The following is a 25285-nucleotide window of genomic DNA, read 5'->3' on the forward strand; positions in this document are numbered from 1 at the left end:
GAACTGCATGTCAATGTACATTTGCCATCTCTCTGTCCTTCCCCTCATCAAGTGTACAATGCTCGTGGATAATGCGCATGAGCATCTGATTGCATACAAGTCGCTTAACAGAAAGATAAATCCCTGAAAGTAAAATGTAATTACCAGGTTAAAAAAAAGAACGCACCCAGTTCCGAGAGCCTATCATATCTCGCGTCTCGGCGCGCAGTCCCCCCAACACTGCTCCTGTTGTGTCAGACAGTGGCAGTGTTGAGCCCGGGAGCCGGCGCCGAGCCCGCGGCGGTCCCCGCGGCAGCCGCTCAGTCTCCGTGGCTGACTCCGACGCGCAGGAGCCACTGGGCCTCGAGGGCGCTGGGGAGCGGGAGGGGCGTGGGGAGCGGCGAAGGGCCCTCGAACGGCCTTCACGAACTGTTCCCCCCCGACGCCCCCAACCCGGCAAGACCCCGCTCCCTCCAACTGACCGAAATTCACCGAAATTCACCCAAGGGGGTAGGGCGGTGGAGGGAGAGGTCTCTCGCTGCTTGCGCTACCGGCTGCGCCTCCCCCGGCGCTAGGCAGGGAAGCGGCTCCGGGCCCGCCGGGCGAGCAGTGCGGGCGCGCCGGCGCCCCCTCCGAGGCAGATCGCGGGGTGACGGTCCCCGCTGGGCTCGGCCGCGCTGCCGCTGCGATCCTCCCCCCTCCCCCGCCCGCGCCCTCCCCCTTCCTTTCACTAGGACTCCGGGACTCGGGAGAGGGCGCGGGAGGCAGGCACACGGGCCCGACCCCACTCCAGCTCTCGCAGGGGACGCGGGCGGGCGGGCGGCGAGGGGACGCGGCGGGGGCGCGGCCATGGAGCGGCAGCGGCGGCGGCGGCGGCGGCACCACTAGCGACCGCGGGCGGACCAGCGGGCGGCCAGGGCTGCCGGCGCCGCGGACCGAACTGCACAGCTCAGCAAAAGCGCCCTCGCCCTCCGCGCGCCGCCTCCCGCGAGCCCCAACCCGGCCACATTTTGAACGCTCCAATCCATCCTTTGAAGAAAAGAAAAAAAAAAAAAATAGCATTGATAGGAGAAACGGGGATATATATATGTATATATATATATATACACACACACACACATATACATATACATATATATATATATATATAATTTTTTTGGCTCCTGCTAAAATTAGCCGGGCTCGCCGCGCGCCTGTGTGCGAGTGTGTGTGCGTGCGGCGTGTGTGTGTGAATGTGATTACTCCAGGACTCCTCGGGCTCCGGAGACGCCATTTTCCCCCTTGATATCTCTCTCCATAAATCGGTGGCGCGGCGGAGGCGGCCGCGTCGGGCGGGAAGCGCGGGGCCGGCCGGGGCGCCCGCCGCTCGCCGCCGCCTCCGCGCGCCCGGGGGCCCTGGCGCCCCCCGAGCGAGGGCGGCCCGCCCGCAGCTCGCCGTTTGACAGATGCTCATCGCCATGGAGTTGCCGCAGCAGCACCTTGGGGGGCTCCGGCGAGCGACTGGAGCCAGGATCTGAGCGAGCGCCGGGGCCAGCCGAGCCGGAGCCGCAGGGACATGGGTGAGCACGCGCGGCGACCTTGGCCCGGGAGCCCCGGCGCCCAGCCTCCCGCCGCGCCGTGGGCCCCCGCACGCCCGGGGCCGGGGGCGTTGTGTGTGTCCTGCATGCAAAAGTTCACGTCGCCCTGCTGGGGCTTTGACTTTGCGCCGGGCGGGAAGGGGGAGACGGGGCCGAGGGGGCGGGATGCCGGTCCCCGGCGAGGCTGCCGTGGATGGGCGCGATTCCCGCCGGCCCGCGGGTGGGCAGCAGTGCTGGCTCGATCGGAGTGGCCCGTTGGTGGCGGCGATGGTGGAAGCTCCGGGCTGGAGGGCTGAGAGCTTATTGAGTTTCCCCGATCGGATCCCCCACCCCCACACCCCCGCCGTTCGCACTCTCCCTCGGTCCTGCCGCCTGCTGCCGGGGCTGGCGGGTTTGGCGTTGGTGGAGTGGGAGGGGGTAGGGAAAGGGGTGGGAAGGCGGCAGGATATTTTTCTTTTTCCTTTTTTTTTTTTTTTTCCTCTCTCTCTCTCTCTCTCTCTTTGTAACTTGCAGGTTAAGTGGAGCTAGAGAGCTACATTGTAACCTAGTTGGATTTTTTTTTTTGGGGGGGGGGTGTATCAGAATCTAACGTGTCGTTAATAGAAAGAAGAACAGGCAAGAAGTGGTCCAGCCGGCGAAGGTTGGTGTGTGCTTGTGTTGTGGCTGTGTGTTAGTCTTTCTTTAAAAAAATCTTAATCAATTGATTTGAGTGTCTTTCTTGTGCTCTCCGGTTTTGGGACTCTGGAAAGACAGGAATTCCCTTAAAAGCAGATGAATGCCTTTTTGAAAGCACGCATTGTGTGCGTTTCTCGAGGAGCCGTGGGCTTGGGAATTAACGGCAGGCTTTCCCGTTTGGTGGTTTCCAGTGGGAAATTACTCCGGAAAGGAAGCCCTTCGGTATCGATTTATTGTTTTTGTCTTTCAAACCATTATCTCTTTGACCAAAATACTGTCTGAGAAGTTCCACAGAGACAAAGTCAGGTAAACTGGATTGGGTAGATCTTTTTAGCAAGATGGTGATAACGTGATGCTGTTTTTGGTTATCTGTCTGTGATGGAAGCATTGTTGGGTAATAGCAATTTCTGATCGGTAGAGCATGCTAGCTCTAAATAAATAAATAAATAAATAAATAAATAAATAAATAAATAAATAAATAAATAAGTTACCGCTGAAATTCTGTCTTCCAGCCCCCCTCCCCTACACACTACCAGCACCCCCTCCTCCCCCCGACCCACAGCGCTTACTACAATTCTGAAATCCGATCCAACTGGAAATATTTTCATTGGAGATTGAAAGTTGTGCAATTGGAAATAGAAAATGAGAATAGAGGTACTGGGGATGTGGAGAGGGAGTTCTTACTGCCTCCGATTATGCATTTATTCCTCATGTGTGTCTGTCCAGGATTCGCAGGGTGTGTGTCTGTTTAAAAGGACTGTTGAGGGAAGGATTTCCGATTTGTTTCCGTTTCAAATAAACTGTCCTGATAATCTCACGGTTGACGTCTAACGCTAAAAGGGCAATTTGTATGTCTCTTATCCCTGCAGAAACTCTCCTTCAAAAAGGCAGTTTATTCTGGAATTCTACAGCAGCTACTTTTCCTTCTCACCTACCCGCCCCCCCGCCCCCACTTTCCCTTAAAGTTTGGTCTGAGTCCATGGTCTCAAAGGAAATACTGACATTACTTGTTTTACTTTTACATTCTTTTTTCTTCTTTTCCTTTTCATTCCTTCACTCTTCATCCTGTTTTTCTTCTTTCCCTATAGATTTGTACTAAAAACTATTTTCATAAAATAGCTGTGGCCAAAACTATCGGGCAGTTCAGTTCGGTCCCCTTCCTTTACGCACCTTTCCTCCACACAGGTAAATCTCCTGTGCACCAGCCTAACTCATCTTCATTTGCAAAGCGTGTTTGTGTGCGTGCGGAGTGTGGGGGAGTCGGGTAGAGAAGAGGGCGTTGGAGAGGAAGGGTATTGTTCTGTGCAGGACACATCTGCAACACTGCGACCAGACCTGGACGTCCTGGGGAGAGTTCCCTTTGCACTTACCCAAGTTAGATGTTGTCTGGCTGGGATGGGAAGGCGGGGCCAAGTGGCCAGGGGCGTTTGAGGGAGGAGAAAGTTTGTAGCACTTTAAGATGTAGCCAGTTTACGATCTCAGGTCACTCCCTCCGCTTTCTCCTGGTTTCTGTGGCTTCCACCATTCTTAAACTCCCGGAGGGAGGCGTGATCTCTTTTGCTCTGACGTGGGATTCCCAGATTTCAGAGCGAAGTTGAAGGTGCTGTGTTTTTACCCTGCACTTAATCTCATTGCCTGTTAACAGAAAAGGGTGTTAGGATAGAGTGTTCGGAACAGATCAGAAGGGAAGAAACAGCAAGTATGGTTGAACAGAGTATTTGCGAACTGCAGGAAATGTAGCCCCAGAAGATATGGAGACCAGGTACTCAGAGTGCTTCTTGGCACACGATCACCCCTCCCCCATTAAGGAGAAAAAAAAAAAAAAAAAGTCTTGGTCTTGGGAAGTCCAATTGGTGTTAGAGCTGGGCTGTGGAAGCTGCTAGCCACTATAGTAACCTGAGCTGAGCTGGGGGAGGAGGTGGTGAGCGAATGCAGTCAGGAGCCAGAGGAGGGAAACCGACTTGCCTCTCTTAGCAGGGAAAATACATGTGTCACTGGAATAAACAAACTGGAGGTGGGGGAGGGGATGGCTTGTAGTGAACATAAGGAGGAGTGTCTGAGAGGCGGCAGTGTTGGTTAGAAAGGGGGCCACTTCTAGCTTGGGAGAAAATATCAACTGCCTTATATGTTCATGAATGAGCTAGGCAAGTGAAGGGTTGTAATCCAATCTTTTGTATGTTAACATCAGAATGTTATATTGGAAGGCTCTGCTGGGAGGCCCACTTGTGGACTTCACACAGGGGAAACCTAGAGCTATCCCTGAGTGAAACGAACAGCCCCTGGTGCCATGGGCGCTTCTGGTCATGTACCTGCATTGCACACACCAAGCAAGCCCTTTGTAAATCACTTGACCTAAATGGGGTCAGGGGTGGACAGCGCTTGGGGTCTTTGTAGAATTTAGTTGAAAATGTCAGTGGAGAGAGGTAGTGGGCAGGATTTTGCTGAAGAAGGTATTAATAGGTAGACACTTTCTCCTGGATTCCCTATTCCATTTCTGCTGTTATCTTAACTTTGAATTCCATTAGGGACCGAATCAATACTTTTCTGGCACAAAAATGTACATCTAGGAGAGGAGAGTTCTCAAAACAGGGGCATTATTTTTAGTCGTACTTCAACCTCTGCTCTGAAGCTTCCATATAATATGCAAAAGGAAGAGGTGAGAAATAGCTAGATGGATGGGACAGACTTTCTGGGTTCCTGTGGAGACACTGAAACTTGGCTGGGCCTTGGCCTCCCAGAATGCCAGTTTTTCCCTTGGAGACTTGAAGTTTTAATTGAAACCAGAAAGCTATTGAAGGCAGAGCTAGCCAATGAAACCCTGTTTTCTCTGATGCTCAGGAGTGGGAAATACTTTTTGCTGCTGGCATTTCAAGTTGCTTCAGTTTTGCTCCGCCAGAAGAATGGGGAAAATTATTATTAGCACATTAGCACTGTAAGGAGTTGCAGTGCCTTAAAAATGGGGTGATGTTATTCAGTCTGTTCAGGGACCTGGTGTATGGGAGAGTCCCAGCAGGGGATGGGGTTTAGGGGACAGGAAGCTGCTCTTGTCTTGGAGGGTTAGCAACACTGGGCTGAAGAAAGAACGCTGCATAGAGTTCATTTTGCTTGGTCCTTGGGTTCCTGTGAAGAAGGGAGCAAAACAATCCAATTCTGTTTCTATCCCATGGCATATTCTGCAGCCTGATGGATTTCCCAAAGTGTTTTAGGACAAGATTGGGTAAGGAGTGCTACAGTCATAAATACTGCTATGGGTTTGGGCTTCTTTTAGACATATTTCTAAAGGCAGCTCTGGAGTTTCACAAACTCTGTATGCAGTTGCAGACACTTTGGCGGGTCAAACACTTGATAAGTGCAAAAAAGAAAACACCAAGGTGCCCACAGAGCGTGTTTCAGGAACACACTGGGATGATGCCAACCTACATTTTTGCTTGGCTCCAAGTTTTCATTTCCGTTTTCTCTTAGCCTTCTGCTAGACTTTGATACCTCCTTAGACAGACCAAGTTGGAGCTATATAAAGTTTTAGGGGACAGTGACCTTCGATGACTGAGTCTAAGTTAATGTCCCTTATGGTTCTCATCTAGAACTTTCATAGGTTCATTTCATAGAGAAGCTTTCATTTTAGAGTTCGTTTTTCACCGTGTTAGAGGATACCCTCTAAGGCTGAGGAAACACTTTTTTTTTTTTAATGACCTTTGGCTTAGGAACCAGCAGTTGACTTCCTATCATGTTCAGAGGAAATAATGCCAGGGTCAAATGAGGAAAGTGAGCAGCACTGAAGTCCACAGGATCCCTTGGGAGGAAGCGGTTACCTCCTCCCAGGAGCTGATGATGGATTCTGATCAGCAGACCCATGTAGAGCAATTACAGACAAAGCCAGCTGAGCTGACCCTCAGGTGGGCAGAGGTTCTGCCTTTCTAAGGGCTGAGGAGGGATAGGGGATGAGTGGTAAGCAGATAAGAGTTTCAGAACTTTGTCATCTTGGAAAAATGTTTTCCTGATCCAGCTTATCTTTTCCCACCAAAAATACTCCCTTTCATATGCGTGACACTTTGTTCTTTTCAAAAAAATGTTCATATCACATCTGGCCCCTCCTCTTATTTTCCTGAGGAGGGAGGTGGGATAAGCATTTTTCTCTGCATTCAGAAGATGAGGCATTGATAGACTGAGTTGCCTGAAAATGACACAAGTTGGTGGCCGACCTGGGGCCAGACGGCTGCGGTAAAGAGTGAAGAGCCTCACACCTGAAGTGACAAGATCTGCATTGGATCCTGTCCCCCCCCCCCCGCCACTTCCCAGCTCAATGACCCCCCAGCAAGTTATTTAACCTCTTTGAGCCTCAGTAACCTAATCAGTAAAATAGGGATAAAGATGCTTACCCTGCCTACTTCACAGGGGTTGTGAGGATTAAATAACACCAGCTAATTTTTGTAATTGAACTCTAGGAGGATTGCTATGCTTCCTCCTGGAAACTGGTGCCTAGGATTACTGTCACCGAAGCCCAGAGATGAATAACTCCTCCTGCAAATGGCCAGAAATGCCCACATGGGCTCCTTGTGTTCTTATAATAAACATGTATTTATATTTATATTAGTTGAATTATTAGATGCCCACTCTGCCATGTATATCTGATACCCAGAGTCTCAGATGATATTGGTTGGACTCAAGGATGTCCTGGTGCTCAGGCAATGATGTCTGAGTTAAGAGTCAGGAGAAGAAAAGCTAAAAGATGTGGGAACACCCAGATATGGGAGTCGAAGGGAAGATTCTCCCTCAGGGAACTACAGTGGTTGAGCAAACACATTCAGGACAAAATTTCTAGACTCTCTAAAGAAAAGAACTGATAGCATGGTTGCCTCTGTCCTAGCAAATCCAGTAAGTTCTCTAGAATCAGGAGAGTTCTTCATAGTCCATTTGTCCCTAATGCTTCTGTGTCCCTCCTCTACCCTTTACCCAAGATATCTGGTTCGCCCTGTCCAGCAGCCTGAACCAGGCACTTTGCAGTGTTCTCAAGTGAACCCCATTTTGTACAATACACTCAAGGCTCTGCTCCCATCAGACTGGTTTCCTTGCTGACCCTGGCTGACCCTGGGCACTCTTCATACCTGCCCACCACCATACCTCAGCTCTCTCTGTGTCACCTTCTCTAGTAGGTACTTAATAAACATTTTTGGTAACCTCCTGTCTGGAAGGTGCCCTGACTCATCCTTTCCAGCCATAGTGTCTACCTCTTAGGACATCTCCAGCCTCCACCAGAGTCTTACTAGTCATTCCCAACCAGTCCTCAGCTCCTCATCCCCAGTGCCCAGAGCATGTCAAGTCCACAGCACCTGCCTAGTACCCAGTTTCCCAAGCTGTGAGATCTTGAGGAAGGGGCCAAGTTTGCCCCATAAAACCCTGTACCTATTTATGAATACTTTTTGCTGCATGGATGAAACACAAAATTTATGGAGAGATAGAATATTAAAAGTAAATGTTGAAGGTGTGCTAAAGCCCTGCAACATGAAGCAACACAATGGGGACCTTTTAGACAGAATGAATAATAGCTACTTATGTTGATGGCTTTTTATATTTTTGGCTATCTTTCAGGGACAATTGCCCAATCTCAGTTTCTACCTCAAAGCCTAAGCGTTAAAGCTATTTTACCACATGTCTGTCCTTTCAGTCATTGATTCACTCATTCATTCAGTTATCAAATGTTTATTAAGTACCTACTAGAGTCTCTTGGCCACACAAACACACACTGCTCTTGACTTTCTCTGAAAATTCCAATTGCATTTTTGTGCACCACACTCATGTTGGCACTTAACCGTGTGATCTTCATTGTTGCTTAAGTCCAAGCGCTTCTCTGCTCTTCAGTGACTGAGTGAGCCTGGACACAATGGAAAAGAGAGAAGGCTGAGCAGAGAAAAGCATGCAGAGGGGAAGTTCCAGAGAGAGGCTAGAGAGGCCAGCTGCAGGCTGCGCTGACCACCTGCTAGCGTGTGTTGTGGGACAAGTCGCATTGCCTCTCTCCTCTGTAGCTTGACCCATCATCAAGTGAAAAGAGTTTGGGTTGATATGGAGGGTCCCTTCTGAAATTCTGTGATTCTATACCTAGAGGTGTCCCAGGAATATTAAAGCTTTCTTAAAGCTCAGAGCTCCTCAAACCCATTTACTGGCACCCCAACAACCATCCAAACCAATCCCACTGAAAGTTAATGCACTTTGCTAAGTGTTTGATGTGATTGAAAGAGTTACTGAAGGGGAAGGTGGTGCTCTGAGGTAAGTAGAATTAGGAGAAACTCTCTAATTAGAAAAGGAGACTCAGGTTTGGAGGAAAGGGATGGGGAGAGGTGGAGTTGGTGAGTTAGGTGTGAAGAAATACCCCAAAGAGTAATGTGGAAGAAAGAAAAGGATTAAATTGTCCACACCTCTTTTGAAGATCGACGCTTCTTGGTGAAATAACTGAGTTGAAATAAGGGAGATGGTACAGACAAAGACAACTTCTAATAAGTCCAGAATATGTTTTCTGTCTAGTCTTTGCTACAGTTTCCTGTTGCCCAAAAGCCATCTGCCATCTCTGCCATGGTTGTCTCACTCACTCTTGGATCTAGGTAGCTGAATGTCATTTCCCCATGTGAGTTCTAAAGTGCACGAAAGCTGGGGCTGTGCCTATGCTCCTGGGGTGCCCTTTCCACCCCCACAGCACCCGGTCTGTCTTGCCAAATGGAAGCTTGTGTCTAGTAATGCTAGTAGGTTGCTTTGTGTGCACTTTGAGATCAGAGGGAGTGACCCACAGTTTGTCCAAAGCCAGAGCCGTCCTCTGTGATTTGAATTGGTGAGAGATCGGGAAAATTGGGCTTTGACCTAAGGCACTGTGAAAGTTCCGTGGGATTTCTGAATCATCTAGGAGCACACTGGTGGGTATTTAGGAAGAGGAATCCTCTGCAAGCTTCTAAGATGCTGCAGTTACTTTTGCCCTGGGATCTAGTGAAGGATTTGGGATAAAAAAAGGAAAAAACAAAAAACAAAAACCGAAAAAAAACAAGCAATATTGTTAGTCAAGTTGGGGAAAAAGCAATTTCTTCATTATTCCTCTACCTGAAAATTGTTCAGTTCTGTCAGTGGAAGGAAACGGCTTGGAGTTTGAATTCAGGGCTTGGAGAGACATGGAGACTGGAAAGGCTAAATTGGGTAAATTCAACACAGTAGCCTGAGAATGCTCATTGGAAACAGTGGAGGCACTGATGCACTTGCGGCAGAATGATGAAACCTGGGTGGCAAGTCCTGTGCAGTTGTTGCTGGCTGTATCTGTGCCCTATTGTTATTTGGGCCATGAGATCTTTGATTTTTTTTAAAAGTATCAATTAATAGTGGTGGCTAAAAAGGATGATTTGATGTGAAAGCTCTGTGGGCTTTCTTTCTGCTCATTACTTTGTACTCTAGAGCTCTATTACATTCAGTTTTTTGATCCAAAAATATTTATTAAAGTCTCAACATTGCAGCTTGTGTGAGCCATTGTGTCTGGTACTCTCAGGCAGGAAAGGTCTGCTATGAGATGTGGCTTTTGCCCTTGGGGAGTGGACAGTATATCTGGAGAGATGTGCTTAACTCAAATGGAAAGCATCAGTCTACAGCCAAAGTAGTAACATGATCCAAAGTGGAATTTTGTTGTATGTGTGATCAGGGCTGAAGTGTAGTCGGGGAAGGCTTTAAAGAGGATGTGTTTGGGGTTTGATGGAAGAAATAAAACAAGGGGACATTACTGATGGGTAGAATAGTTTTGGCATAGGGGCAGAGATGGGGCAAATTCAGGTGGGAATTTGGAATTGCTTCAAGGAAACAAATGCTAATTGCCAACATGTACTATTTCTGGCAGGAACAGGAGAGCCCTGAAAAAGTTCCAGTGGCTGATGGTGAGGGGTAGGCTATCCTGGTCTGAGGTCTTCTGTCCTCAGTGGGAAAGAAAAAACCAGGGGCCCCTAAGTTGGACTTTGTCTACCTATCCAAGGTCTTCATTTGAACTCAACAACTTTTCAACTCTCTGATTCAGCAAAATCGATTTGCTCATTGATATTAAACATGATTGTGACCAGGTTCTGATGGGTGCTGTAAGGACCCCAGGAGATGGAAAGGACAAAGTCTCTGCCCTCAATCTGGGGGAAGATGCTGTAAGAACTCATGAAAACCAGTGAAGGAGTAGCAGTGGACAGACATCTAGGGTTGAGTGCTGAACTGTAGTGGGAGCTCAGGGGGCTGGCTTCTGGAGGGGTTCAACAGATCAGAGAAAGCTTCAAGGAATAGGTGGGACTTGAGCTGAGTTCTGAATAGTGGTATTATCCTGAGTAGCTACAGAGTAGGAGGGAGGATTGTCCACTTGGGAATGTAGAGGGAGAAAGGAGAACAGTTCAACACAGAGTTCTGCAGGGTGTTCGGCAGCAAGACAGATGGGATGGAGTCCCCTGAGCTGAGATGGAGAGCCATGTCTGCAGCTTTCCAAGTGCAGCAGAGGGTGTTCCAGCCAGGGACTTCCACACATGTCACACAAGAAAGAACCCTGGCATCTGGCTGTCCTGCCCACTGCTAGGTCCTGTCCCGCCAAAACTCTTTGGTCTGGGATTCCAAAGAGGTATCTTCCGAACAAAAAATAAAACTACATATAAGCACTTGGAATGGGGATAGGCCACTCTAAAGAGCATAAAATCTGTATGATATTGGTACTTATCTACAGGAGTTTAATGTATAATTGGAGAAAGACATATACAAGTTTCAGTAACAATGCAATGTTAAAATGACAGTTCAAGATAGAGGAGAAATGACATAAAGGAAGAAAAGCAGAGCTAATATTTGTTTAGCTCTCTGGTATGCCTAGCATCATCTTTGCAGCAGAAACATAAACATGTAAGTGTCAGATTATACTTCATGTTCAAATGACAATGAACAAAGCACTTGCTGAGTCAGATGGTTGAGAAGTTGAGGAATTCGAATTAAGACTGAACAGGTACTGGAGTCAAAGTCAGAAGGCCTTGAAAGAAACACTTCTTATCTCTTTGATCATTCCATTTGTCCCTATTGCATTGAAGTAAGTCTATCATTTTCATCTCCAGTTTACAAATAACATGGTGGTGGACAAGAGTTTAAGTTATCACTGATGCTGGGTCTTTGAAAACTGGAGGCATTATGGTTCAAGTAACATTTGGAGTCTGTATTAGTCCCTTTCTATTGCTTATAACAAAATACCTGGAACTGGGGAATTTATAGGAAAATGAAATTTATTGCTTTTAGTTTTGGAGGCTGGGAGGTCCAAAGTCCAGGGAACACACCTGGTGAGGGCCTTGTTGGTGGTGATAGTGATACAGGGGTCTCACATGGCAGAATGGCAGAGCAGAAAGAACAACCTCTTCCTTCACCCTCCTTTTAAAGCCGCTGGAACCGCTCCCATTATTCCAAGAATGTATCAGTGCACTCATGAGGGTACAGTCCTCACAAATTAATCACCTCTTCAAGGCCCCAGCTTTCAGTTGCCTTAATAGGATTTTCCACCCTCAACAGTTATAGTGGGATTAAGTTTTGGGAGGCCAGTCAATCCAAGGTAGAGTCAGACACAACCATCTTTGTGATTTCAATAAATCCCTCACATACATTCTCTTATCTGTAAAATGGGCACATCTCTGGGTAAAATCAGGTGATAAATCTGGGTTAAATCTGATGCTATACGGGTTAAATCAGATGGTGAACTTAAATCAGATAATAAACTTAAAGCATAGCAGATTCATGTTAAAAGTTTGGATTTTTTTCTTTGCCATGTGGATCTCTTTACCCTAGTTGGACAGGAAATACTATGATTAAGTAGATGATAACTATAAACTGCTCAGCACAGGCTACTGGTGATGTTTACCTCCTCTTTCACTACAAGAGTGCACTTGCCTTGACCGCATGGAGGAACATGGGAAGCAAGCAATGTGCCAAAGCCAGAGCCTGACCTGCAAACTTGAAGATTGGCCCAGCCAGTACTGTAGAGATCTTTCCCTGGGGAGCCGAGACCCAAGGCTTAGGTTGTTGTGTTGTATTATTGGTTCCCAGAGGAGGCACTATTTTTGCAGCTAGAGCTGGAACTGTTGGTTAATGGGTAATGTGCCAAGCCTCAGGCCTCAGTGCTTTGATTCTGCTTCTCTTCCCATTGGGGAGATGCTCAAGTACAGAGACTGATGTCATATGCTTAGTTTTGTGTTAGGCTTAGCCAGCCCCGCAGGTCAGAGATGCAGAATCAGCAGGATCTGATAAAGAGGGGGAAGGCACCAGCCCTGCCTTTGCAGGGCTCTTGTTTTCAAGTTGAGGAGACAAAATCTCAGTTGCTGGGACTATCAGAGCTGGAAGGGGCCACAGAGCTCACCACATGCCACTTCCTCATTCTACAAATGAAGATGGGAAAACTCGGGGGGGGAAGAAAAGGAACTTGCCTAAGGTCACCCCGCTCCAAATGGCAGAGCAGAGAATTTAATCCAGAGTTCCTGACTGAACTCAGTATTATTTCCTCCATGAGTCAAGCTGGGGACAAGAAGAAAGCAGTACTCAAACACCACTCAAGTGAGCAAGTGCAGGTTATTCTAAACATATGTGCTTCCCAGTGTGTCGGGAGGTGGAGGAGGCTTGTCTGCATCACTCATTTCTCAGGGCTTTACTTGGGATCTCTCAGAGAAGGAGCCACTTAGCCACATGCTAGCTTGGATGATAGAGACTATGGGAGTTAATCAAATTTAACAAAACATTTGGACACTTACTAAGGTGATCCTAGTATATTCTCTCATGATTATTATCTCGTTTAATCTTCTATTACTTCTCAAAACAACCTTTGAGGTAGGATTGCCCCATTTCCAAGTGAGACTTGAACAGATTAAAAATGTTTTCCAAGAACACAATTCCTAAGTGGGAAGGAGAGGCTAAGTAACTTAATGCTATAACATCAAGCCAGTGTTGCTTCCGTTCTTTTCAATGAGAAACTTGGCTTGAACACTTACTGTTGGACAGCTACACTCTCTGTGTCCACTATGCTCTGAACTGTGTAGAGACCCATTCAAAACATGGCCCCTTCCTTCAAGGAGCTCGTGGTCTGATAGGAGAATAGACAAACAAAGGAGGTATTGAAACACAGTTTACCAAATGCTTTGAGAACAGAATGCCCAGGGAAGGACAAGACTGTTTGTGTGTGTGTGTGTGTGTGTGTGTGTGTGTGTGTGTGTGTGTGTGTGTGTGTGTGTGTGTGTGTGTACACATGTGTGTGCAAGGGGAAGGGGTAGAAAAAGAGGGTCCAGCTACTCTCTATGGAGGAGGTGGGACTTGACCCAATTCCAGAAAGATAACTTAGTTAACCAAGTGGAGAAGGTAGAAAGGGCAGGACAGCAAGAGGAACCAGCAGGGAGTCATATACACAAACGTTCATCAGTGTGGCTTGGGGGATCTGCAGCCAAGCAGCCAATGAGATGCTGCTGGAGAATGTGGTAGGTGAAGTAATTAGGAAATGCAGCTTAGAGGAGGTGAAATGTGATCACAAACGTACCACACAGGCATGTAGTATAAAAAAGCCCATGAGTAGGAACTTTGTCCTTTGGTGTAGTCGGTTGACGTATTTGTAGTATCAGAGAACTGTGGTGTGGAGCTGCTTTTGCCCTTGCTGGTGAGAGCTGGGTAAGAGTTGGTTGGGTCACTTGTTAAATCTACCACTGTTTATGGAGCATTTATTCTAGTTGTTTCTGCAGCAGGAAGGAATTCAAAAAACATCACTCAGAGACATAGGCACCTGAGTCCACTGGTGTCTGGCTAGCCTCTCATTCAACATTCACTGAATGAATAATTTGGAGTGTCTCTCTCTGCACATATTGGGAACTGTGCCAGGCTCTGGGGATTACCTTGGTGAGCCAAGTAAACACAGGACTTACCCTCAAGGGCTTATCATCTGCTGAGGGAGGCAGAGTTAAAACGAAGAGTGGCACAAGTATTTAGGTAATAAGTGCAAGGAAAAAAGAAGTTCTTTGCTACAAAAGCACAAAACAGGGAGTTCTGATCTGGTTTGTGAAACTTGGGAAAAGAAATTAGATCTCAGCCTGAGAAATGAAGAAGCGTTAACTCAAGGGGGCAGGAGGAGGATCCCACGTGCGCACAGGCAAAGACACATGACAAGCCCCTTGCAACTCTCCATCTAAATGCCTTAGTAGACCTAAAGAAGGATGGATAATCAACCACCCGCAAAGCCAAAGTCAGTCAGTCTCTTGCCAGAATCTGACAAGAGATTCTTATAAATATAGGCCAATGATCCTAGGCTGAAAACACAGTTGCTACCCTATCTGTAACCACACTCCACCCTATCCCACCATTTGCCCCCTAAGATCAGAAATTCAAGATTTCTGTTAACCAGACAAGATAGGCAGTCATCATGTCTCCTCCATGGACAGTTTTAATAAAAACAGCTAAAGACTGTTCCTCCCTAACATCAGCGTACATATTCTTGAAGACTAGAGCTCTCAGAAAGCAAATGGGCAAGACTGGAGGGGAAGGTTTGAGAGGAGTGGAAGTGGCTTATTGAATTCTTGATGGAGATCTTTACTTCTTCAGGTAGAGTTCTGAGGTAAGCATAGAGTCTTTGTCCTATCAGTACATATTGTGGATTTTAGCTGTGCAAAGCTTCAATAATTTCAGGAGAGGAATCCCCTCTTAGTCCAGCCAAACAATCGTAGATGATGTCTGCTGTTAGTGGTGTTCTAGTAAATGCTTAACACCTGTTCTCCATATATTTTTAAGCCTTGATTTGTAAAGTGTGCGGATTCCTGTGGTGTGAACACTCCCACCATGGCTGATGTTCAAGCTACCAACTTGATGTCACTGATGATTGTGGAGTTGGGAAGAGATACATGAGCCCATAGGGGCTGGCTTCAGAACACCACTGTCACTGTTCACTAGGAACTGACGTGACCCCTGGTAACAGCAGTTGCTCCAAAAGGAGGATTTGACTGACTTTATGATGGATAGAAGGTAGAATCCAAAGCAGTCCAATACTTTCTCTGTATGACTCTGCTTCTCAGAGCATGAATAAAGAGACAGAATCCAACAGGAGAGCTGATGGTGAAAAACACTTAAAACAAGGTAAAAGGAACAATTTCATGAAAATTGGATACTACAACAACAAAATAAGGACTTTAGAAATCTGTCTGATGTCTCCAATAAGCAGTATGACTCAGTGGGACAGGAGCATAAAGTGACAAGGAGGAAATGTGCTGAGATGAAAAGACATCAGCTGAAATGAGGACGGGCGAAGTAAAGAAAGATTGCAGGGGTACAAAATGTGCAATTATAGAATTAAAAATCCACAGTGAAGATAATAAAGGTGAAGGGGGCATGGCAAATGGAATGAAGTTGGTATTGTGGAGCACAGGTTAGGGTGTGCTCTCCCACAATACAAAAGAAAGAAAGAAAGACAGTGAGAGAGAAAGTTATAGAAATGGAGAACACAGAGTTCCAAACTAAGATTCATAGGAAAAACTTAGAAAGAAGGCAGAACCATTTAATGGAAGAAATAACTAAAAAAAAAAAAAAAAAAAAAAAAAAAAAAAAAAAATTGAAGGGAACATGCCTGAAGTAGAAAAAATCTGCGTCTATAGACTTAAGAGGCTTTTCATGTTCCAGGAAAATTAAAGGGAGGGAGATCCACCCTATACTCATTCTACCATTAATAACATTCTAACACAACGAAAAAGAGAATCTTCAGTTGTAAAGGCATACAGCAAGTTGCCTGCAAGGGAAACAAAACCAGGCCAGCTTCCATGTTCTCTTCTGTTGCTTGAAATGCTAGAAGATATTCTAGAGTTTTGAGTAAAAAGTTCTGACCTGAGAATTATATAGTCAGCCCAGTGTCTTTTATGTGTGAAGACAGAAGAGGTACCTGGGCTTATGGGAGCCCCTGGAGGACTAAGGGTGAAGAGCAGTGATGGAGTTTGGAGAAGGATGGGAATGGGGCAGAGGACTCTTCCTGTTTGCCTTTAAGACCAATGAGGTGCATATGGTTGTTTGTTTATTTTTAATAGGGAGCATAGAGTTCTACTACCAAAAACTAACATTAAAATAAAAAAATAAAAAGATAAAAACCATAACCTAATGAGATAGGCCAGGAAGACATTTTTTTTTTTTTTTCCATTTCATTGGTGAGACACTGAGGCTGAAAGAAGCCTTATGAGGGTTCCTAAGTGGCAGAATTCACATCTTTTGACTCTTGTTGGATATGCTAAGGACTGTCAGTTCTACCATATTGTGCTTTAGAAAGCAACAGTCAGGGTGACAATGGCCTGCATGCACATGGTACCCTGAGAGCAGAGCAGAAGGGGAATGAATGAAGCTGGGAAGCCCAGCTTGGGTTGGCTTGTTCATTTATTAATGCAGCCAGCCAACAGTTCTTGAGTGTCCACTATGTGTTGGGCACTGTGCTGGGCATAGGGATTGCATGGATAAGTAAAATGCGACTAATGCTCGTTCTCAAGATACTCAGCACTACTATAAGGGAGAAGTACCTTTAAATGCAGAATAATAGTGCCTATGGTCTAGGCACATGATAGGGTAAACTCACAGAACAGGCAAAGTCTAAAGTACTGATTCTCAGACTCTAGCTCATCAGAACCATCTATAAAAGCCAGCATGCTGGGCCCCACCCTGGAGCCCTGGTTCAGCAAGTGGGGCTCAAGAATTTGCATTTCCACCAGGCTGTAGGGTAAGTGAGAGTTCCCCAGGCAGCAGGTGAATATATTTTAGACTAGGAAAAATTCTTCCATCTTGCAGATTTGGAGAGGAGGGAGGATGTACTCTTTGGGACTCATTGGATATGAGGCATAGATGTGGATATGAGCCAAGCAGGGTTCCCTTGTCCATTCAGACAAATAATTCTGTAGGTTCACACTATTCACTTTGGAGTGTCCCCATAGGTCTGTGATTGTGCAGGGCAAAATATGAAGTGTTGAGTATAGAAGAGACATTGGTCCTGCCCTATTAATCGCTGAGGTAAGTATAGGATAAGGTACTCAGAGTGGCTTGACCAGCATCTCACTGCCTGTGGATGTCCAGTAGAGACCAAGCTTCTGCACTTCCGTCTCAGTGTTCTTTCCAAGCACATTGGTGTCCCCTTCTTTGCCCCTCTATTTCCTTGGCTCCTGGTAGGCAGTTATTTCCTAAGCAAGTTTTAACATTCCAACCCGCCCTCCCTCGCTGCACCCCATCCCTGCCGAAGTCCCGCAGGCAGCCAAGGAAGGGTTAACGTTTGTTGGACTGGAGGCCTGAGCCAAGTACAGAGTGTTCATTGTGTGCCCGCCCCCTCAGGAGGAGTCTCTGACTGCTGGAATGTGACAAGGCAAAACGTTTTCACCTTGCCTTGGCGTCCCCAACTCCAGGAGTGCGTGCGTGTGCTCACACGCGTGTTGGCAGGGGTGCATCACGGGAGGACTCGCAGTTGTCTCCCAGACTCAGCAGAAAAGTGAACTGTGAGTTGGGGGTGGCAGGTATGTGCTGGGGAGAAGGCTAAAGGAGAGCAACAGCTTTGTGTGCTGGCGAAGTAAACAGACAGGTTAGGTTTCTTTGCTCTTTGCTTTTGAAAGCTTTTTTATTTTATTTTTCTAAAGTGAGGGGCACATGTGGACACAAGGGGCTGGATTATAATCTTCAGGACAGGCAGTGAATTTGGCAGGGCCTGCCTGGGTGGGTGGAGCTGCAGTTGGAGTAGTTTGAGCCATAAGACTCTGAATAGCTGTCCGAATTCATTTTCATTCAGAAGAAACTTCTTGAAATCTTCCCAGCGCCCAACCCTGCACTAGGTGCTGAAGCGAATGGAAGTGTTATACAACCTCACTTGGTCTCGGCCTGAGACTGAATTGCAATTGAGTTAGAAAAATAAGGTTTATGTACTTGAAATAAGAAAAGAAGAAAATGCAAGACTGGTATTTAGTGGCAAACTATACTATAGCTGGATGCAATGTAAGTCAGGCTAGGGAGTGAGAGTAGTGGTCCAAAGTTTATAGAATGTTGCCATGGAGAAGTAAAGACTTGGGCAAGGCTTGGGATCTGTTTGTTCGTTTATTCATTCACTTCTTCATGCAACAAACATCTGGAGAGAACCAGTTGTATGCCAGACATTGCACGGATCAGTGGAAGGGGATATAGGAAGAAATTCTATAAACATACCATTGCAGAAAGGACTCTGTACATCTCATGCTGCTGGGGAGACTGGTTTGGCTTGAGTAGACAAAGCAAGGTGGTGTCTAATGAGGCCTGGTACTGGACTATTATGGTGAGACCAGTATAGAAAGTCTGGAATGGATGTGTTCCTAGTGATTAGGACTATTTGAAATTGCATTACTGTTTTATCTATAGTATTTGGTTCAGGTCCTCAAGCAATGAGAATCAAATTTCAGCTGAGCTTTCTTATGGCCACAGCCTCTAATATCAGATTTGCTTAATCCAACCCTTACACCACATGCCAGAATTACCTTTCTAAAGCATAGTTTTGATGGTGTGCCTTTCTAGTGGCATCCCTTAAATGGCTTTCCCTTACCTGTAAGATAAAATTCAAACTCATTAGGGTGATATTCAAGGATGTCCATTGATCTGGCTGTAACCTTCTATTTCCATCCATACCTCTCACCGTGCCCATTTTGTACCACACCCCCTAGCCAAACATCAGCTTTCTCTTCTCTGAAGGTAACCTGCAGGCTCCTGCCAATCCTCTCTGTCTTCTTCCTACTCTACCAATGGAAACCCTCAAGATCAAAGCCACATCCAGTTGCTCTCCTTTACGCCTTGCTGTGTAGTTTCCTATCTGTCTACACTTTGCCCAAGTGGAGAAAAAACATTCTCCTCCTTTTGCTTCTATCTCTTATTATAGTACATATAAAATTCTGCTTTGTTTTAGAGTTATGTTTTAAATCTCTCTGTAAGAGTGTTGCCTCTGTGATGAAAGACATTATATTTTCATTGTTTCTTAGGATCTTGACTTGAGAACTGAAAAAAATTGTTGAATTGAATTTTAATTCTTTTGTGGATCTCCTACTACTTGAGTTTTAAGTTTTGGAACTTTGTTTTCTACATCTAGTTACTGATCCATATAGTTAAATACAAGAACTGTGAGGTGAATCATTTTTTAAATGGAAGATGCTTTTTTCATATTAATACTACATCCACTTCATACCCCCATTAATTCATCTAAATTTAGGTTTTACCTTCTTTTATTTCATCACAGAATCTGCAACATACATTGCCCTACTCTGCTTCAAAGATCCAAATAGCTTTAGTTTAGAAACTTCTTATGGAGACTATGCTTCACCATTGGCCCTTACCCAAATATAACTTTATAGGTAGGTACTAGAGAATTAAAACATAATGTTGGAGATTCCTTTCAAAGGAAATAAACCCTGAACATTACTGCCATAAGAAAACATGCTCACAGTTTGTGTGGATCTGAGTTTCAGACTGGGAAAGACCTACAGGACCCTTCCTGCTTGTCAAGCAGGGACATGTTCTAAGACATCTTGATGTCTACAACAGCTAGCATAGGACCTGACACTAGTAAGAGAGGTAAGGTCTCAATGAATACTGACTTGAATTTGACTTTTTAAAGACTAGAAAGTTTGTGGGCAGGTAGGCAGAGCAGTCAAGATGAGACAAAGAATCTAAGTAAAAGAAACATCAAGTGTCATCTGGTCCAACTGCTTTACCCCCCTCCCAAGTTGGGACTTTGTCCCTTTTGTGGCATGAGTCACAGGTTCAGTGTCTGTTCCACAGCTTCAGTGGAAATACTCACACTCTCACTAGGGCAATCTCTTCTCTCCCAGAAAAGCTGTATTCATTGGATTTTCTCTTCAGTGGAAGCAGTTGTAAATGTGTCTTTCTGCAGGACTGAGTGGTTTCCAGGAGCCAAGTGTGCTCCTGGGCTTCTCTGGGGAGCAGGGTCCGTGCTGAAACCTGGGAGGCCTTCCTGGCCGGCTTCCTCACTGGCCGTCAGCTCAAAACTGTGCTGATCCCAGAGGGGGAAGACACATGCCCGGTCTTCAGGCTTCCAGTTCTTGTCTGTTCTGAATGTGTCTTTGCAGGCATCGTTGTACATTTTCAGGTGGGCACATTTGCTGGCTATTTCTTTAAATTGATGGATTCAGAGGTAGAAACCTAAGATGTAGAGTAATGTCTCTTGCTGGGAAACTTAGAGGATGTTCAGCTGGCTAAAAAGGCTTGAGTGATCTAACATACAGCCTAAGGGTGGAAGGACATTACCTTTTGAGGTTTTGTACAGCCCCGAGGCTCTATGTTTTTTCTTGAGAATGAATATTTAGTCAATTTTATTATTATTATTATTATTATTGGACTTTGAAAATTATGAGTATGTCATTGGGAATAATGGGACATGGGTGAATAGGGTGAAGGGTAGTCTAACCAGTACTGTGATGGTTTGGAAAGAGCCTAACTGATTTTTCTCTTCTCATCTTGGAGGAAAGTAGAGAGAAAGACCATGGGGGGGATTCCTGACACTTCCCAAAGACCTGTAAATGGTCCTTCTCTCTCTCTTTCTCTTTTGCTGTTATGCAGACATAATGCCACTTCATTTAAGCAACTAGAAAGGGAATTACAACTGTCTAGAATGGTTATTTTTATCTAAATAATTAATGATTAAATATCTTTCTTTTGTGTCTATGGAAATATTTTTTGAGTTTGTTTTGCATTAATCACAGCATTGTAAGTGATTTTGCACTGAATTCTTTTTCTTTTTTTCTTTTTCAAATCTTGCACCTATGCTTTGTATTTGTTTTAAGAAATAGAAAACTGCAAAATTGAAATAATGCATAATGAAAAATAATACAGAAAGAATGGTGAAGAGGCTGGCTAAATGTCCTTTCTCCAATTGGGTGGAGAGCTTGGCCCTGGCATCTCGGGGTTGTGCTCAGCTTTGCAGACTGTTCTTTGCATGTGAGAGGGAAGTCTTGCAAGAAGCCAACCAAGTGTGGTTCCCACAGACCTGAGCGTCAACACTTCAGACTTCCCTTTCGTCATGGTTGGTTTTGACGATGACTCAGCCAGCTGCGGCTTCAGTACAAGAAACCTCTAGCTTGTTACTGGGCAGGAGGACTCTCCCCTCTTATCTTTATTCTTGGGCCCACGGCCATAAAAATCAATCCCGATCCGTTACGAAGGCATGTGTAAGTGTGCCGCCTCCTCTGCTCCAGCATGATCCAGCTGAGGGATGTGCATATTCTGGATAGGTTTCTTCCCATCATCATTTTCTGATGCCATAGATAAGTGGGAAGGGCCTCTGGAATATAGGCTGAATAACTTTGGGGGGCGTTTTCCTTCCTGCCCAGGCTAATTATCTCTCTGCTTCTCAGTTGCAGATCTGATCTCTTCTGAAAACCTCACTGTGTCGCCATCCCCGGGACTCTGAACCTGGTAGCTGGATCATTTTGTCCTTGGAATTTTGGGTGTCCTCTCTTCTCACCTTTCGCTTTTCCCCTTCCCCCTCCTGAGAACTCCTGAAGACTGTAGAACTGTCATGGAGTCCAGGGAGATCTTAAGCAGCTCCCGGCAAAGAGGGGGAGAGTCGGAATTCCTGCCAGTCTCCTCAGCCAAGCCCCCGGCTGCTCCGGGCTGTGCAGGAGAACCTTTGCTCTCTGCTCCAGGACCTGGGAAGGGGGTCCCAGTGAGTGGAGAACGCATGGAGCCAGAGGAGGAGGATGAACTGGGCTCAGGGCGGGATGTGGATTCCAACTCCAATGCAGACAGCGAGAAATGGGTGGCAGGAGATGGCCTGGAGGAGCAGGAGTTTTCTATCAAGGAGGCGAATTTCACAGAGGGGAGTTTGAAGCTGAAGATTCAGACCACAAAGCGGGCTAAGAAACCCCCAAAGAATCTGGAGAACTATATATGCCCACCTGAGATCAAGATCACTATCAAGCAGTCTGGGGACCAGAAGGTGTCTCGTGCTGGGAAAAATAGCAAAGCTACAAAGGAGGAAGAAAGAAGCCACTCTAAAAAGAAGGTAGGAAGTCCTGTCTTATAGGTTTTGTTTGTTTGTTTATTTCTTTGTTTTTGCCATTTTATCCCCAACTTTTTAGGGTCTATTTGCATATTACTTATTTACTTTGGAATTACCAATCTCCTTGATAGAATATTTAAGGCCTCAGGAGAAATGCCTCTGATTTAATCTTGATATAATGTCCAGTTTATTATTGTATCTTCTACTCACCTGAAAAAAACCCAGCTACTAGAATTGCAATTATGGAGAGTTCCTATTTATTTTATGGCAGCCAATTGGCTGGATCAATGAAGCCATAACATTTTGGGTCTTTTTTTCCTTTAATATTTACATCTGTTCTTGTAATCAAGAGTGCAATGTTGAAAAATTTTGGTCAATCAGAATAGTCAAAAACTGTTAAAACCTTTTGGTTTCAGTCATTACTACCATGATTTTCCTAAGATGAATTGTTCATCTGATAAGGAAACCCAGACCTCATAGTAACTGAGGCTCTTATAAGGCTGAGAGATCATCAATCTAAAAGCCATTGATGAGCATTAGGATTGGAACTGGAGAAACAAAAGGGGCAGGCAGTTGAACTGAATCTGTCCCACACATTGTGGACTTTTAAGATGCAGTACTGAATGAACTTGGTCGGTTGTCACTTTCCTCCTAGAAGTCGAATGTGCATGTGCAAGGCAGCTAGAGAAGTGGTTGGTGGTGTCTGGGAATGAATGGGCGCATATTTCATTGAATTTATTTTATATCATAGAGGGTTACAGTGACTTCCATTCCTGGGAGGGGTGTGGCTCTCAGCTATGGTAAGAGAGAACTGCCTTAGTATAGAAAGTTTTTGTCTACAAGAATCTTTGGGGCTAGGAGAAGTCTCTGAAGAAGCCCTTTTGTTGACAGAGGCTTAGGGTTCTAGGTTGTAGGTATTAATTAGTCTTTGTCTCTCTGTGCCTGAGATTTGGTCATTTACTTGTGCTCTAGCCATGGTGTATTAGCTAAAAATGGCACAGACAAATGAACCTCTCTCCTTCATAACCCAGAATTGATCTGTAGCACTTCTGCTACCAGTGGTTTTTTGAGCTTTAGGGTAGTCATTTTCACTAAAACCAAGTGGAATCATATTATTTTTCTAGTTTGGGGCTTGTGTCCTTCCTCATGCCGGGTGTTTTGGCTGATTTGTTGCATTTAAAATCCAAAGATGTGGGCTAGAAGAGACTTTCTAGTGTGACTAACTCCTCATGGTTTGCCCAATAAACCTGTCCTCATTTTAAAACTGGAACTCCTACATTCAGGGATGCCCTTGGTTCTGGGCAAACCGGGAGAGTTGGTCACCTTACTTTAACATTCTGGAACACAAAGTGACCTTTAGCAACTGGCTTGTTTTACCAGAGGATAGAGGGTATGCTCTCCCCTCCCCCCAGCACGACTTTGCAGTGATTTCTGATTTCTCTATCATAAAACCAAGGGTAATCTCGACACACGCAGAAACTTTGAAATTTTTGCAAGAAAATGGAACTGTTTAAATCAGTCTCTACTTAGAAAATGAGGCTTTGCCTTGGAGTTGCGTCTTTTCAGCTTTGGAAATGAATGCCTTTGTCTCTGGCTGCTGAAATGGCCAATTTTTTGTGTTGTCAGATTTTTGTGTGGGTGGCCAGTCTTGAAAACTGTAGTAACTGTTTTTTCTCCATGCCCATCAATGCCAGGATTTGAACAGCAGCCCATAGTTTTGGGTATGTAAACTCAAAATCACTGCCCTAAAAAGAGAATAGTTGTCTCAATCAGGTACTGCTTCCTCTAAAGCCACAAATTGTTCCCGAGGATAGCCTTCCACCCGTTGGAATGCCCCCAGAATAATGCTTTAGAATTTGGGACATGCGTATGATTTCAAAGCTGAAGAGTGCTGTGGACCTCAGTTCTCATATATGAAATTCTCACGCAGGTCATTCTCACTCAAAAAGCTAGATGCCCTTTGTGGGCTTTATTGGAAAGAGAGATGAAATCGCTTATTTGAATATGTGATTTGCCAAGTAAGCATTTTCATACCTCAGAAAAGAAGGTGGCCTGAAATTCAACACAATGTGCTGGTTTATAATGATGCTGTAAGGGGCATATCCTATGAAACTTTTTAATTGTTAGGAGCTTGCTTCATATTGTACTCCTACCTCATTCCTATATTTATTTATGCCTGCACTATTACTTTCCAGAAATAAATGAACCAAGTTATCAGCACTGAATCTTAATTACTTAATAGCTGACAAGAATATTCTCTGATCTCTATTGGATTAGAATGTTACCTTTATTATCCTTCAAATCCCTGTTGTTTTGCAACCGGAGAGTAAGCAAAAGCCAAAGCTGGGGTTGAGAGGTGGAAAACTTGCCTACTATTTGTATGGAAAAGTTCAGTGACATGAACTTACAGAATTTACTTATACCAATGGCAAGTACATGGTCAGTAGTTTGGGATAGGGAAAGGATGAGGATAGAATTTTGTAAGCAACAGATCAACATCTAACCCCCAAATCAAGTCTTCTGGACTGCTGGATCTTTTTTATGAGGTGAGCCACTCTTAGAAGAAGTACACCTGGGAGTGGCCCCTGGGGATCAGGCCTTACGCTGTGAACCAGGAAGAAGGCCCTGCTGAGCTGGTCCTTGAGCTGGTGGAGATTCCTCCTTGGAAATCATCTGAATGTATGTGCTAACTGCAAGCAGGGGATGGCAAACTACAGCCCCGGGGCCAAATCCAAGCCCCCTGCCTGTTTTCCTACAGCTGTCAAGCAAAGAATGGTTTTGACATTTTTAAAAGGTTGGAAGAAAATCAAAAGAAGAATAATATTTTGTAACAAGTGAAACATATGAAATTCAGACTTTAGAATTCATAAATAAGGATTATTGGAACAGAGCCAAGTCCATTTGTTTGCATTTTGTCTGTGACTGCTTTTGTATTATAATGGCAGAGTTGAGCAGTTGCGACAGAGACACTGTGGCCCTCAAGGCTTGAACTGTTTACCATCTGGCCCTTACAAAAATGTTCGTGGAT

The 25285-nt window shown here is 45.3% G+C and overlaps 1 protein-coding gene across 2 annotated transcripts in view; it reads left to right on the forward strand.

Moving 5' to 3' along the window:
- The first annotated feature begins 1393 nt into the window (after positions 1-1393).
- The window catches only part of SETBP1 (SET binding protein 1), a 364306-nt gene continuing 340414 nt past the window's right edge, over positions 1394-25285 (forward strand). For both annotated transcript variants that reach the window (XM_063077190.1, XM_063077191.1), the window contains exons 1-2: positions 1394-1538; positions 21611-22260. In XM_063077190.1, the coding sequence (XP_062933260.1) occupies positions 21775-22260 (486 nt within the window). In that variant the 5' untranslated portion in view covers positions 1394-1538; positions 21611-21774. The remainder of the gene's footprint in view (positions 1539-21610; positions 22261-25285) is intronic.

The sequence above is a fragment of the Cynocephalus volans genome, chromosome 13, assembly GCF_027409185.1.
Source record: "Cynocephalus volans isolate mCynVol1 chromosome 13, mCynVol1.pri, whole genome shotgun sequence".
Classification (NCBI taxonomy): domain Eukaryota; kingdom Metazoa; phylum Chordata; class Mammalia; order Dermoptera; family Cynocephalidae; genus Cynocephalus; species Cynocephalus volans.